Source organism: Tamandua tetradactyla, chromosome 3 (assembly GCF_023851605.1).
Source record: "Tamandua tetradactyla isolate mTamTet1 chromosome 3, mTamTet1.pri, whole genome shotgun sequence".
In the NCBI taxonomy this organism is placed as follows: Eukaryota; Metazoa; Chordata; class Mammalia; order Pilosa; family Myrmecophagidae; genus Tamandua; species Tamandua tetradactyla.
Window position 1 is genome coordinate 80,964,474 of NC_135329.1, and position 12,559 is coordinate 80,977,032.

Here is a 12,559-nt window from a genome sequence, read left to right on the forward strand (position 1 = left end):
TAGTTTCCATAGAAACACACCAATCTTGACCCTAGCTGAGCTGACTATTAACTCATTGGCTAACAGTGAGCTGACAACACTGAGCTGCTAATTAAGCAGGTAACCCCTACGGCTGCTTGATGTCTAGCAAGCATTTGAATGGATTGGGTAGGCTCTAATAAAACGCTTTTTACAAAAACAGGCGGATAGGATGGGCTATTGTAGCTCAGCAGGCGGATTTCTCACCTGCCATGCCAGAGACCTGGGTTTGATTCCCAGTGCTTGCCCATTCAAAAACAAACAAACAAACAAAAAAACACAGGTGGATAAACTTTGGCAACTGTAAGGTTCTCAAAATGTGGTTGGGGACCCCAAGCATCTGCAACATCAAATTCTTTTCAGACTGATACTAACGTCATTTTCTACTGAGTGTGCAGTGGAGTGTCACTGAGGCTATACAATGTGATGATATCATCACTAACAGAACGTGTACTTGTATATTCTCCGTCGTCTAGAACGTTCTAAGAACAAAAGTTTTGGGCGTAATATCTGAATTTTCAGAGAACTCGGTTTGCTCTTAGTACTTCTTGTGGGCTCCTGCTACCAATCTTTGCTCATACCTGCTCTGATCTCTATATGCTATCATGCAGTAAATCATTATTTTGAAATTCTAAAGTTTTCCTTGTGCTAACTGGAAACAAACAAGTATACTTTGTTGATTTGTTTTGTAACAGTAGTACTAAAATTTTCTAAACTTTAAAATTTAGCTAAAGGTGATAGTTTGGAATTTAAAAATAATTTATGCTTAAAGAAAAACCATTTACAATGCACATTAGAGTCTCTGAGCTGTGGAGGGGAGGAATCTATACTCAAGAAATAAGAGAAGGTGCACTGGGCTGGAGCAACCTGTAGGGCAGACGTGGTCCCTGCCAGGCATTCCACACGATTGGGCACAGCCAGCAGGAACTGGGGGAGCTGGGGGAGCACACGAGAGGAGGGTTTTCCCTCAAAGGAGGATAGGGAAGGGTCCACCAAGGCAGTGGCCATGGAGCTCCTTAATCTGAAAGATTAGTGCATTAATTAAGCCAGAGGAGAGGGGTGAGGAGAAGGTCTTCCAGACAATGGGCATGACACACAAGGGCCCAGTGCAGGGCACACATGGGGGCGCAGAGGCCTACAGGGGGAGGTCCATGCCAGATGCAGAGCTGGGCCTTGAGGGCCCTGGACACTGGGCCAGGGCCGTCCACCTTCATCAGAAGAGCAGGGCGGGGGTGGGGGAGGTGGGGCAGGGGGCGATTACACCCGAGACTCACAGAGACAGCTCTCAATGCAGGAGGCCCAGGAGGATGCAGGTGCTCAGGGGTGGGGGCGAGCTGACCGAGGTAGCGAGAAGCAGAGGTATCACTAGTGATTCAGAGGGTGAAACCAGAAGCACCTGGCGACGGAATTCACAGCAGGGAAGAGGGACTTGGGAACAATCTTTCCCATGTCCCTGCCTTGGTCTCATGATAAATGGTGAAGCTTTTCCTTGAGCCTGGGGGCGTTCACTGTCAGTATTGGCAGGGAGGCTCAGGGCAGAGGGAGGGTGGAAGAAATTTCAGTCAGCTTTGGATTTGTGGACTTTAAGGTCTCTTTGGAAGACCCAAGGGATGTTGTATAGGCAGCTGGATCCCTGGGCCTGCAGCTCAGAAGGAACTCCGTCCACATTTAGAGGCATCTGACACTGCCAGGGAGGTCATGTGAAGAGGGGTGAGGCCAGGGTGTGCCCGGAGGCACAGCAGCCTTCGCCCTGAGGAAGGCCTAGCAGGGCTCACTGGGAAGGATAAGCAAAGGACTGCAGGAGAAGCTGGAGACTGGTTAAGTGGGCAGATCAGATGAGGACTGAAAAATGCCCCAGTAAAGGCTCACAGGAGCTGCTGCTGCCCCTCCCTGCTTGGTGAAGATGTGGCAGTAAGAGTGAGATGGCAGAGGGAGGGCAGTTTCTACTTCATTTGTGAAAAATGAGGTGGGGTGTGCATTGAGAGCAAGAGGGAAGGACAGGCTTCAGAGTTTCAGAAGCCTGGAAATGTTTTCAAATAATCAGTGTGAAGAGGTAAAGAGTGAGCTGACAGCACAGACAATGCTGCCGGCTGCTTCTGGTTGGTTACAGGGAACTGATGGCGGGGATGTGGGTTAAGCCCTCCTAAATACGGCTCCAAACCTAAATGTCGGGGAGAAAAGAACTGCCCACATCTTGGGAGAGCTATAATTTCGTGAATTTGGCCTCTGAGGAGAACGGCTACTGGGTGACAAGCGAAACCAGAGCCAGGCTGACACAACACACACACCGGAACGGAGAAAAGCAAGAGCAGGATGCTCCTGAGGTGGACTGAGCTGCTCCTGAGCCTCACCTGTTCCAGGTATATATCCACGCTGCCCACCAAGGTGGTGCTAACAGAGGCCACTGCCAGGAACAGGTGGACACGGTGCCAGCTGAGGTAGGAAGGCGACCCGGCCAAGTCAGCTTTTATTGGGTGATCAAAATAGAGGACCATGATGCAAACTGACCTCGTCAGGGTTGAAACCTTCAAGGAACAAAAGGAACCAGGTCCTGTTGGCTTTAAATGAAACAAACTGACAAAATGACTATACATACAATTAAGAAAGAGAAGCAACACAAACACACCAAAAGAAGACATTTGGTCATTTTAAAATGCTGCTTTGTTCTGACGCAGGCAACTTTATGTCAAAGCTATCTCTAACAGGGAAAATTATAAACTTAGAAGCAAAGGCCTGGACTGGGATGTGACAGAGAATAATAAAATAAATACACATAAATAAATAAGAGCCCTTTTACACACGGTCTATAGCCCAGAATTCCTGTGCAATCCTTGATAAACTGTTCCAATCATAACGCCGACCTGTATGTCTGCAGATACCTTCAGCCAGGGCTGCACAGTTCTGCAGGCTGGCTCCTGAGCAGCACTCCATCTGTGACAAGTTACTGGCCACCCTCTACTCCCAGGAGACAGAGGCAGAAGGATTCCCCTGTCTCAGAGTCAGGAAAACAAAGCCACAGAACTGCTGAGACACTGAATATCATGAGCTACGTGCACTTAGCGTCACTTTTTTTCTTTCTTTTAAACCTGGAAGAGATGTCTGTATTGCTCTTTTGTAGGGAACAGGAAAGATCGAGAATGAAATGAAGCCTGAATACTGCCCACACTTCTTTGCCCAGAGGCAGTTTGGGGAAGCTAATGGGTGCAAAAGAGAGTACTTGTGGGGTGATTTGCTGTCATTTAAAAGTATTCAAGACCTGCAAAATCCTAGCAGTAGGGTAGAGAAGGGACGAAGCCTTTTGCTTTCAGCCATGCCCAGAAGCTTCAGTGTGGGTCTGGAAAATGACACCCATTTGAAGGGGACGCTGGAGGACACAAGGGCACCAACGAACAGCCACTGCAAATGTTTGCCTCTGCCTATGAATGGAGGCTGTGAACATTGAGCAAAGCCACAGTTCCCCAGGCTGTGCTTTCACCACCGGAGAGCGAAGCAGGGCCAGGATGCCAGGAGGGTGGCAAGCTCTAGTCTCCAGGCCAGGCTGCCATGGGCTTGCTGGGCTCGCTGAGCAGAAGACAGAAGGGAGTCAGAGGAGGCCACCGACGCCAGGGGCTTCCGTGTACCTTGGAGGCTCAGGCTCTGTTTCTCTAAGCAAAGTCCTTTGGAAACCTTAAAACAAAGCCACTGGAAAGGAAAATGAACCCCACTGAAACCAGGGCCCTCTAAAGCAGCAAAACAGACCCTTTAAAACATGTTAACAGGCTCTAGCAAAGGCTCTAAATCCTGGGTGATGGAAATTCATATTTAACAAGTCTACTTGGTGGAATGAGTAATTGGTTACTTTTGTTGTAATGCTGAAGAATTACAACAGCACTTGCAAAAACTAAACCCCATATCCCGTTTGTTCTCTTAAAGATCACTTTGGAAAAACCAAACATGCTACAGGATCTATATGTTATTTCCTCCCCTGCCTTGGCCTTTCCCAGAGGCTCTTCTTCCCCTATTCATTCCTTAGGAAGTTAATCACTTTCACTCCTGCAGGGGCATTTAGGAAATCACCCTTCCTCAGGGCAGCTCTCCTCACATGACTTGTAGGTGCTCCATGCTCCTTCTCTCTCGGGGTCCCCAATGACCCTAATCACTGCATTTAAACTTCATTCTGTGTTTGACTGACCACCTTCCCCACCCCAGGTTATGTGTGGCCAGCTGCAGCAGCCTTAGCCTCAGATCCTTGCCTTGCACAGAACAGAGCCCACCCCACCCCACCCCCACCCCCAAAAGTGTTCTTGAGCACCGCAAGATGCCCTGGATGCTTTAACTCTAAAAATGCGGGTTACAGACTGTCTGAATGACCCATTTTTACACCAGGTACAGTTGTTCATTAACTTCACCTGCATTTTAAACATTTTTCTACAATGAGTAACAACCTAATTAAAAAAGAAAAGTTACCAAAATAAATACGAGGGAGAGAAAAGCCTAACGAAAAGAATCACTGAATGACAGTCTATCAATGGAGTCAGTGGAGAAATACACTTCCTCTCCCTAAAACTAACTCTGTCTCTGAACATGAAAACGTCCGCAAACATCTAAGCCTGGCGGAAAAGAAACGCATTGTGTTTATCCTAACGGATTTGCTCCCCTCGCAGCTCAGGCGCCCAAGGTCTTGGCGACGGGTACAAGGGTCCCCCATTTTAGACCAACTGTCAGGAAAGGACCTGGCGAGTTTAAGGCACGCGTGGAACGAGGCTTAGAGACCCTGGAAAGCCCCCGGGCACGCGCCCCCGGGCCCCGGGCACTGTCCCCTCGGTCGCGCTGGGTCCTGGAGCTGCACCCAGTGACCATTCGGGCCGCTCGTGTCCCCGCGGCGGGACGAAAAGCCGACGGCGCAGCCCCTCCCACCCCGCCCACGCCCAAGGGGCTCCCGGGGCCACGCGGACATCGCCCGGGGTGACTCGCGCGCCGGCCAGCAAAGGTGCGCCCCGGGCCTCCGAACACCCCGCGAAGCGGGCAGGCAGGGAGGAAGAAGAGGGAAGAGAGGGCGCGCGGTCACAGCGGCGCGGCTGACCCACCCACGCCCAGCGCGGCCTCCGCCCTCCGGGCCCCGCCCCGGGAGAAAGGCCACGAGACCTCGGGGGCCGCCGGGTCCGGGGGCGAAAACAACTCGGGGAGGCCGGGAGCGGAGCCCGAGCGGCCCGGCTGGCCTGGTCCCCCGCTCGCCGGGCTCGGGCCCCCGAGACCCCGGCCCCCGCGGCCCCCACGCGCAAAGCGGACTCACCTCGGCCGGGCCCCAGCGCCGCCGCGCGTTGCCGGGACAGCGGCGTTGCCGGGACAGCGGCTGTGCCCGGACGCGGAACACGCCTCCGCCGAGCTACGCGAGTCCGAGGCCGCCCGAAGCGCCCCGGCGGGCCGGAAAGAGCCGAAGACGATCGGGGGTGTTCGTCTGGCGCCGAGGACCAGGCGGCGAGCTCGGGTTCAGCCCGGCCCAACCCCTCCCGCCAGTGAGTAACTCTGGCTCTGCGGCGTTTCCGACCCAGGCAGGGAAGGGAAGCCGGTGATTTTTCCCTTGGCGAGGTGAGGGCGCACTGGTTACCCTTTTCCAGCCGTGCAGGAGCTAAGGAAGGCGATGGAGGCGGTAGGGAGACCGTGAGCAGGAGATGGGAAGGCCCTCTTTAGGATGCTTTCGTCTCCGGGTCAAACTTTGGTGGTGTCTTCTTGATACCGGACCGTTTTTTATTTTTATTGTTTGGGCTGCGTTTGGTTTCAAAAAGGAGAGTGTGTTTCGAGAGTTATTTTTGAGAAGACCCCACTGATTCACCATGGGTACCTGAGGTTGCTAGGGCATTTATTGCATGTGTCCCGTACTTCACAGGCCACAGGGGCTCATTGCGAGGAAGAGGGGCGGGATCCGGGTCCACCTCATCGGAAGCGGGCTTGACTCCTGGCCGCCGGCTGCGTCCCCAAAGACATTAGCGACCTGCGCCCGGGTGCTAACGCTCGGTGTGGTTAAATTAACTTTGAAAAACCAATCTTTCTCCCCACCCCGCCCTATTTTGGAACCAGTGTCATTAAAACAAATTCACAACAGCCAAAAGCAGCAACAATATCTACGTTATTAAACAAATTAAAAAAATAGAAAATGTAGGTATCCCGAACTGCACAAAACATGCGCTGGATCGGATACCACCAGGAACGTGCTATGCTTTAAATCCTCATTTTCATAACTGGAATTATCTTTTTCTTCATTTAATTTTTTTCCTAGTAACCTATATATAACAGAAAACATGCCATTGGTATCTTTAAATATATACTTTAGTAACATCTAATAGCCTAAAACTCCCCCCTTTAAACACACTCAAATATATAATTCAGTGGTGTTATTGACATTTACATATGTGCTACCAAAACTTCTCTGTCACCCAAATAGAACCTCCGCATTAAGCCATCGCTCCCAATTTCTCCCACCCACAACCCCTGATGAACCCTCATCTATCTTGTCTCCATGAAGTTGCCATTTCTAGATATTTCATATAAGTGAGGCCATATAATATTCGTTCTTTTACGTTTGGCTTCTTTCACGCAGGACAATTGTTTCAAGATTCATCCGTGTTTCAGCAGGGATCAGAACTTCATTCCTTTCCACGGCTGAATACTATTCCGGTGTATGGACAGATCACACTGTTTTTCCAGCCCCCTTAACAGACATCTGGGCTGCTGCCACCTTCCGCCACTGGGAACAGTGCTGCGATGCACGCTGGAGCACAAGCCTCCGCTCGGGTCCTGCTCTCAAGTCTTTGAGACAGAACCCCAACACAAGAATAAGACACTCTTTTATCGCCATTTTGAGAAAAATTGACCCAAGTGTCTACTACTTTAGCTTTTATGCTAAAGAAGCGTCAAAAGAACACGTTCCATCCAATAAAGCGTATGTAAATCTCGCTCAGACGCGCTTTTACACTTTTTCGTCAAAAACCTAGTTGGCGCCCGATTGGAGACACGGCGTTTCCTTCTCACGCATCCGTCAACACGGTTCCGGCCAATCACAGCCCGTGCGCTGACCCCATTGGCTGTCACCCCACCAATCCGAAGAGACGCCCCAGGCCCGCACGGCCGCAGAACTGGCGTCACAACATCCCTCACGTTTCAGGCCAGCCCTCCGTCCCTCGCCCCGGCCCAGGTTCCGTGCGGGCATGTGTGCGCGCCCGCTGCTGGCCAATAGGAGCGCCGCTCGGGGGGGCGCGCCCGCCGCAAACCTCGGGCGTGCTCGCTCCCGCGCGCGTCGCCCCGCCCCGGCGCTCTGTCCCGCGGTCTCCGCCGGCCGCCGTAGCCGGAACTGCAGTGGAGAGCGGCGGGCCGAGCTCCCGGAGTCCGAGCGGCGACAGCACCGGCGCCTGCAGCCCCGTCAGTCGCTCGCCGGTCCGCGGAGGGGACGAGCCGGGTCGCGCGCCGCCGCTTACGAGGCGGGGTGACAGGACCGGCGTCGCGGCCTCGCTGCGCCGGCCCCCGGGGCCGAGACTGCCCGGCCCGGGGGTTCTACGGGCGCCCGCCGGGCCGCGGGCTAGACGGCCCTCGGGAGTCCGGGAAGCTAGGCTGCCGCGAGGCGTCGATGAAAAAGGTGAATGGGACGCGGGGCTGTGGCGGCGCCGCGGCCGCAGGCGGGGGGCGGCCGGGTGTGTGCCGTGTGGCGGTGCCCGCAGGCTACTCGGCGGGGCCGTGCGGGGTCTAGGCAGGGCCGCGTCGCCTCGCCCGCCCCCTCGGTGTGCAGCCGGCAGGTCGCCCCGGACGGGATTTGACTTTCCTCGTCTCGCAACCGGACCTGCCGTCGGGCTGCGTCCGGGCCTGAGGTGATTCCACCCGTGCGAACGGTCGGTCTCCAGGAAACCTCTGGGGCTTTCGGCCAAACGATTGCCTCCCTGCGCTTTCCTCTCCTTCGGGAAGAGTCCGGATCGAGCCGAGATCCTTTCCGTTCGGGGAAGCCGTGTTCTGGGCCCAGCACCCGGCCTGCCCACTCTGTGGGTCCTGGGCAGGTGGACTGGGCTCGGGTCTTGGGTCGGGTGGAGGGTCGCCTTGGCGCAGGGCCCCCCGGAGAGTAGGGTTCTCAAGGTTGCAGCCCACAGAAAGACCCTTGGGGACCTTAAGGAGAGATGAATGGAATTCCTCAAAGTTTGGTGTGTGTGTGGAATAGGCCTGTTCTCTGGCAGGGCTTTTTTTTTTTTTTTTTTTGAGGCGCCTGAATTCGAGTGGTTGAAAAGTTCATTTGGAGCAGATGGAGACTATCGCAGGTCGTTTTGTGTCCGAATACATCAGCACAGGAGAGTAGGAAGAGGCCTCGCCCATTTCCAGACCTCTGGGTGAGAGGTCTTGAGTGTGTTACTGGGCTTCACTGTCCTGTTGGTGGCCTGGCACTCTTCCTTTGAGTGGAGATGCGTGGTCCCTGCCACTCGCGCTGGGGGCCGTAGTATCAAGCAGTTTGGGCATGGTGTCAGCAACTGCTGAGGAATCCAACATCCAGCTCTCATGCTTCCTAGCCTGTACACTTGGCCAACTATCTCTGTGCTTAAAAGTTACCATGTACCCGAGTCTCTTGGGTTCTTTTTGAGTAGAACTGCTTTCTGTGCTGCACAAGTCCTCAGAGGCATTGCACTGTGTTGTTGACATTTCACGGGCAGGGGGAAACAAAGTGCAGGAATTTTATCTGACCTTATCGGGAGTTGTAACTCAATTCTCCACTTGCTCTTGCTGTTAGGCGGGGACATAACCGTGCTGTCACATACACCGGCGGCCCCAACCTGTTTGATCAACAGACTCTTTTGTTGCAAAGCGTTTTTAATTCCCAAATCCCGCAGCGGCAAAATAATGTCATGCCCTGGGACGCAGGGTTCCAGGAATCCCGCGCTTGGCTCCTGATACCTGTTCCGAGAGGAGGAAGGCAGGGGCCCGCCGCAGCAGCCAGCATGGAGCGCCCTGTGCCAGGCGGCAGCCCGCGCCCCTCCACGCCGCCCTGGGGCCGACTCTGGGCGCCCGCGTGCGGGGCAGGTGCGCGGGCCCCGGGAGCCCCGCTCCCGTTTCGGGGGGCGGGGAGGGGGTGGGGACGAGGGGAGCGGAGCGGGAGCGGCGTCCGCCCGGCCCGAGGCAGCGCAGGAGAGCCAGGAGGCCCACGCGGGCCGCCTGTGCGCCGCGGCCATGAGCCGCGACCGGGCCGGGTAGGTGCCCGGCCACGCAGACCCCCGCCGCCCCCGGGACCCCCGCAGCTCCCCAGATGGCCCGAGCCCGCGTCCCCCGCGCCCAGCCGGCGCCCGCGGCCCGCGCGGGCCGTTTCCCGGGCTGACCCGCTCTGGGCCCCCGGAGAGTCCCAGGGCCGCGGGCGGCCGGGGGCGCGGGTGGCGCGGGCCGCCGGGCCGCCGGGCCGGGTGCGGGCCCGGGCCGGGCAGAGCCGCTGGGAGGGGATTTGTAACAAACAACGGCGGCCATGTTGAGAGGGAATTTCTGCAGCTAAACTTCTCCCTTCCGCCTGCCAGGGATTCTCCCCTCCGCGGGGCTCACGGGGTCTCCCTCTCTCTTCCCCTCTCCCCCTGTGCCCCAGGATGACAGTGAAGTTGGGAGCCGACAGCAGCGGGGAGGAAGGGCTCAAAAAGCTGGGCAAGAGAGCGGCCGATGAGGAGTCCCTGGAAGGAGAAGGGGCTGGAGGAGGAGAAGCGGCCGAGGAGACCAGCAGCACAAAGAAGGAGCAGATCACCAGTCCCGGCAGCGACAGCACCCCTGCCCCCTCCGGCCTGCCACAGGGACCTTGCCCCCTTCAGGTCTCTTCCCCGGATCAGCATCATTTCCTCAGGTCCAGTTTGCGGCCTCAGGGCAAAAGGCTCAGGAAGGATTCGTCCTGTGCAGTGGGCAGCAGTGGCACCAGCAGCTCCGGGCCCGGGGAAAAGGTACAGTGGGGTCCATCCAGGCGGGAGACCCCAACCCATTCAGGATGTGCCACTGTCCCCTGCATGGTCCCAAGAGGCAACTGCCCCCTTCTCCAACCCCTAGGCCTCCCTGTACATGCACCCCTCTGTGGTGAGAGCCCCTCTCCTTTTGCACTTGGAAAACGCTCACTTTGGAGAGGGGCCTGTGCCCCCTTCTCCTCCAAAGAGGCTAGCCAGCCAGATGTAAAATGTTTAAAGGGACACTAAGTACCCTTTCTTTGGGTAAGCAAAATAGATTCCTTAACGTTGTTTTCCCAAAGGGTTCGGATAATTTTATGAGGTAGGCTGTTTCAAATAGGAGACAATAGTTTGGGAATAGAAAGAGAAAATATCTGCTCCATCTCTTTCCCAGACATTGGATGGTGGAAATGCAACAAAGAAATGGACTTTGGGGGGAGTGGAGAAGAAGCTGAATATGAATGTGCTTGTAGCTTTGGGCCACCAGTTTCTGCTTGGAGTAGCTCAGCCTGAAAGGACTCTGGGCATGGAGACAAGCCCATCGAGTTTCAACCAGGGTTTCCTTTCGGTCCACAAAAGGGTCCTTTCTAGGGCTGTAGTTTGTGAAAAAATCTGTGGTCTGAGCAACAGTCGGTTGTATTTGTCCTTGGATTCAGAGGTGGTTGAGGTTGTCACTGCTCTCCTGGGTTCCCCACCAAAGGCATCCGAAAATCAAGTGCCATTCTTTTTCCTGACGTGCCTTTACTGCATCCTCATCTGCTTTTATCGATTTATATTTCGACACTATTTCTTTTCCTAATTATACGGTTGAATTACTCTTAAGTTCTTTTCGTTTTGGGCCAAGTTTGTAGCACTTTTATAAATAGCAAATAAAACATCAATTTCCAGTGAGTGTCATATGAAAAAAAATCATTCAATTAGGTCTTTGGAAAAAGTAAGTGTAAATTTATTAGATGGTTCCAATAGTTTTTAAAAGTAAATATTTCAAGCACTAATGGAGAAGGCATTTTAGAGATCTGTGCCAAATGTTTCCCATTAAACTTGCTTCTTCTCATTCTCCACCAAAGAGGAACTAGCTTTTGGAATGAGAGCAGTCTTAATTTTTTGGCAAGGATTTTTTGAAATGGAACAAGATGTAAGTATAAGGTAATTTTAAGAGTATGGTTCAGAAATTGGATCTTGTTTTATACGTATTTGTTTTGGTGCAAAGTAGCTGATCGATTAGGAAAACATGAACCTATTTTATAGGCTTTACTTGCTTAATAGGGAATCATTCATTTATGGTTGGAAATATGTCTTAAGTTGTCATACATTAGAACGTTGGCTGGTTCGTGGGTTTGTTGTGGCTTCTGAAGCCCTGGACCTGGAATCTAGTCGGGGTTCCAGGTCTTGCCCTTTCACCCTGGCCCCCTGACCTTGGTCTGCTCATATGACCTTGCAAATCTGCTTTTTCATCAGATGGGTGTCCTTGAATTTGAAAGGAGAACAACAATGACTGTCCTACTCTCTTGTAGTGTGGGCACTAAAACGAAATAGGATGGTGATGTGAAGGCCCTCTGTCACCTGTAAATTGTAATCTGGGGATGAAATGATATAGAAACATCCATGTTCAGTTAGGTGTTTGGCAGTAAACTGAGGAGGGGAACTCAGCTTTTGTTTGCACAGTTGAGTGTATCTTGCTGAGATGTGGATGAGCCGCTGGAATAAACTCCACTCAATATCGAGCTTCCAAATGGCTCTTGTCAAAGCAACAGGTGGCCTCACGTGACAGTTTAATATTAGTTGTATGCAAATTTGTTAAAATCTATGTTCGTTGCAACTTCAGTATTTCTGACTTTAGCCAGCAAGTTGTTATTTTGTGTTGTTTTTCTAAGTAAGTAATTCAGCTAACAGGTAATAGTGGTTTTTAGAAAGGAAGGAAACATGTCTCCTTTACTTTATAGAATTTCTTGGCTAGCATCTAGCCATCCCTGGGCTGCACTGTGCCCTGGGCTACCTGGAACCATTGGACACTTCACTGCACCCAAGACATTCCTCCTCCTGGAGCTTCAGGGGGACCTCCGCTCCATCATCGCCAGCAGGAGCCAGCAGGAGAGGAGGCCGAGTTGTGGCATCATGTCACACACACATTATCTAGCTGACCCCTGGAAATAGTTCTTAGAGAGACATTTCCTTTATAGTCTCTAGAAATTTCCACCTGGGGTAGCGAACTCATGTTGATAAGGAAATGAATTCCAGTCACATTTTAAAATTTTTCACTTGAAAAAAATGTCGTTTCCATTTATGCTTAAGGAATAGCCACAGCATAGCCATTGATGGTTCCTTCCGGTTGATTACTTAACATTTACACTAATTTCAGTCTTAGTGTTCATGAGAAACTTGCAGTGAATTTGAAGGAAAGAAGTGTTTTCTGCTTTGCTTTTCTCTGTACCACTGGGCTGTTTTCTTTCTCCATATGAATAGACTTTTATTGACTCACATGAAAACAATTTTTTTTTCTAGTAATATTCCAAGTTAATTCTTTTGAATCAGAGGAAGGAAGCCCCATGTGGCAGGAATCTTGTGTTCTCTGTGACTTGGTTGGCAAATGAATATAGAGACCTAAGTTTGTTGTTTAAACAGTG

General features: G+C 52.7%; 3 protein-coding genes across 3 annotated transcripts in view; 1 reads left to right on the forward strand and 2 right to left on the reverse strand.

Moving 5' to 3' along the window:
* The window catches only part of LOC143677434 (intraflagellar transport protein 140 homolog), a 28,539-nt gene extending 23,182 nt beyond the window's left edge, over positions 1 to 5,357 (reverse strand). Inside the window, exon 1 of the mRNA XM_077153385.1 lies at positions 5,291 to 5,357. The gene's annotated coding sequence lies outside the window, so the exon portion shown is untranslated. The remainder of the gene's footprint in view (positions 1 to 5,290) is intronic.
* On the reverse strand, positions 1,298 to 5,253 carry LOC143677436 (intraflagellar transport protein 140 homolog). The gene is made up of 3 exons (XM_077153388.1): positions 5,143 to 5,253; positions 2,370 to 2,543; positions 1,298 to 1,414 (listed from the first exon to the last, which is right to left on the reverse strand). The coding sequence occupies exons 2-3, from the start codon at positions 2,511 to 2,513 to the stop codon at positions 1,304 to 1,306; spliced, it is 255 nt and encodes an 84-aa protein (XP_077009503.1). The 5' UTR covers positions 2,514 to 2,543; positions 5,143 to 5,253; the 3' UTR covers positions 1,298 to 1,303.
* A 4,239-nt stretch (positions 5,358 to 9,596) lies between the features above and the next one.
* LOC143675678 (uncharacterized) overlaps positions 9,597 to 12,559 on the forward strand; it is a 31,503-nt gene continuing 28,540 nt past the window's right edge. The window contains exons 1-2 of the mRNA XM_077151749.1: positions 9,597 to 9,621; positions 9,672 to 9,938. Of these exons, the coding sequence (XP_077007864.1) occupies positions 9,597 to 9,621; positions 9,672 to 9,938 (292 nt within the window). The remainder of the gene's footprint in view (positions 9,622 to 9,671; positions 9,939 to 12,559) is intronic.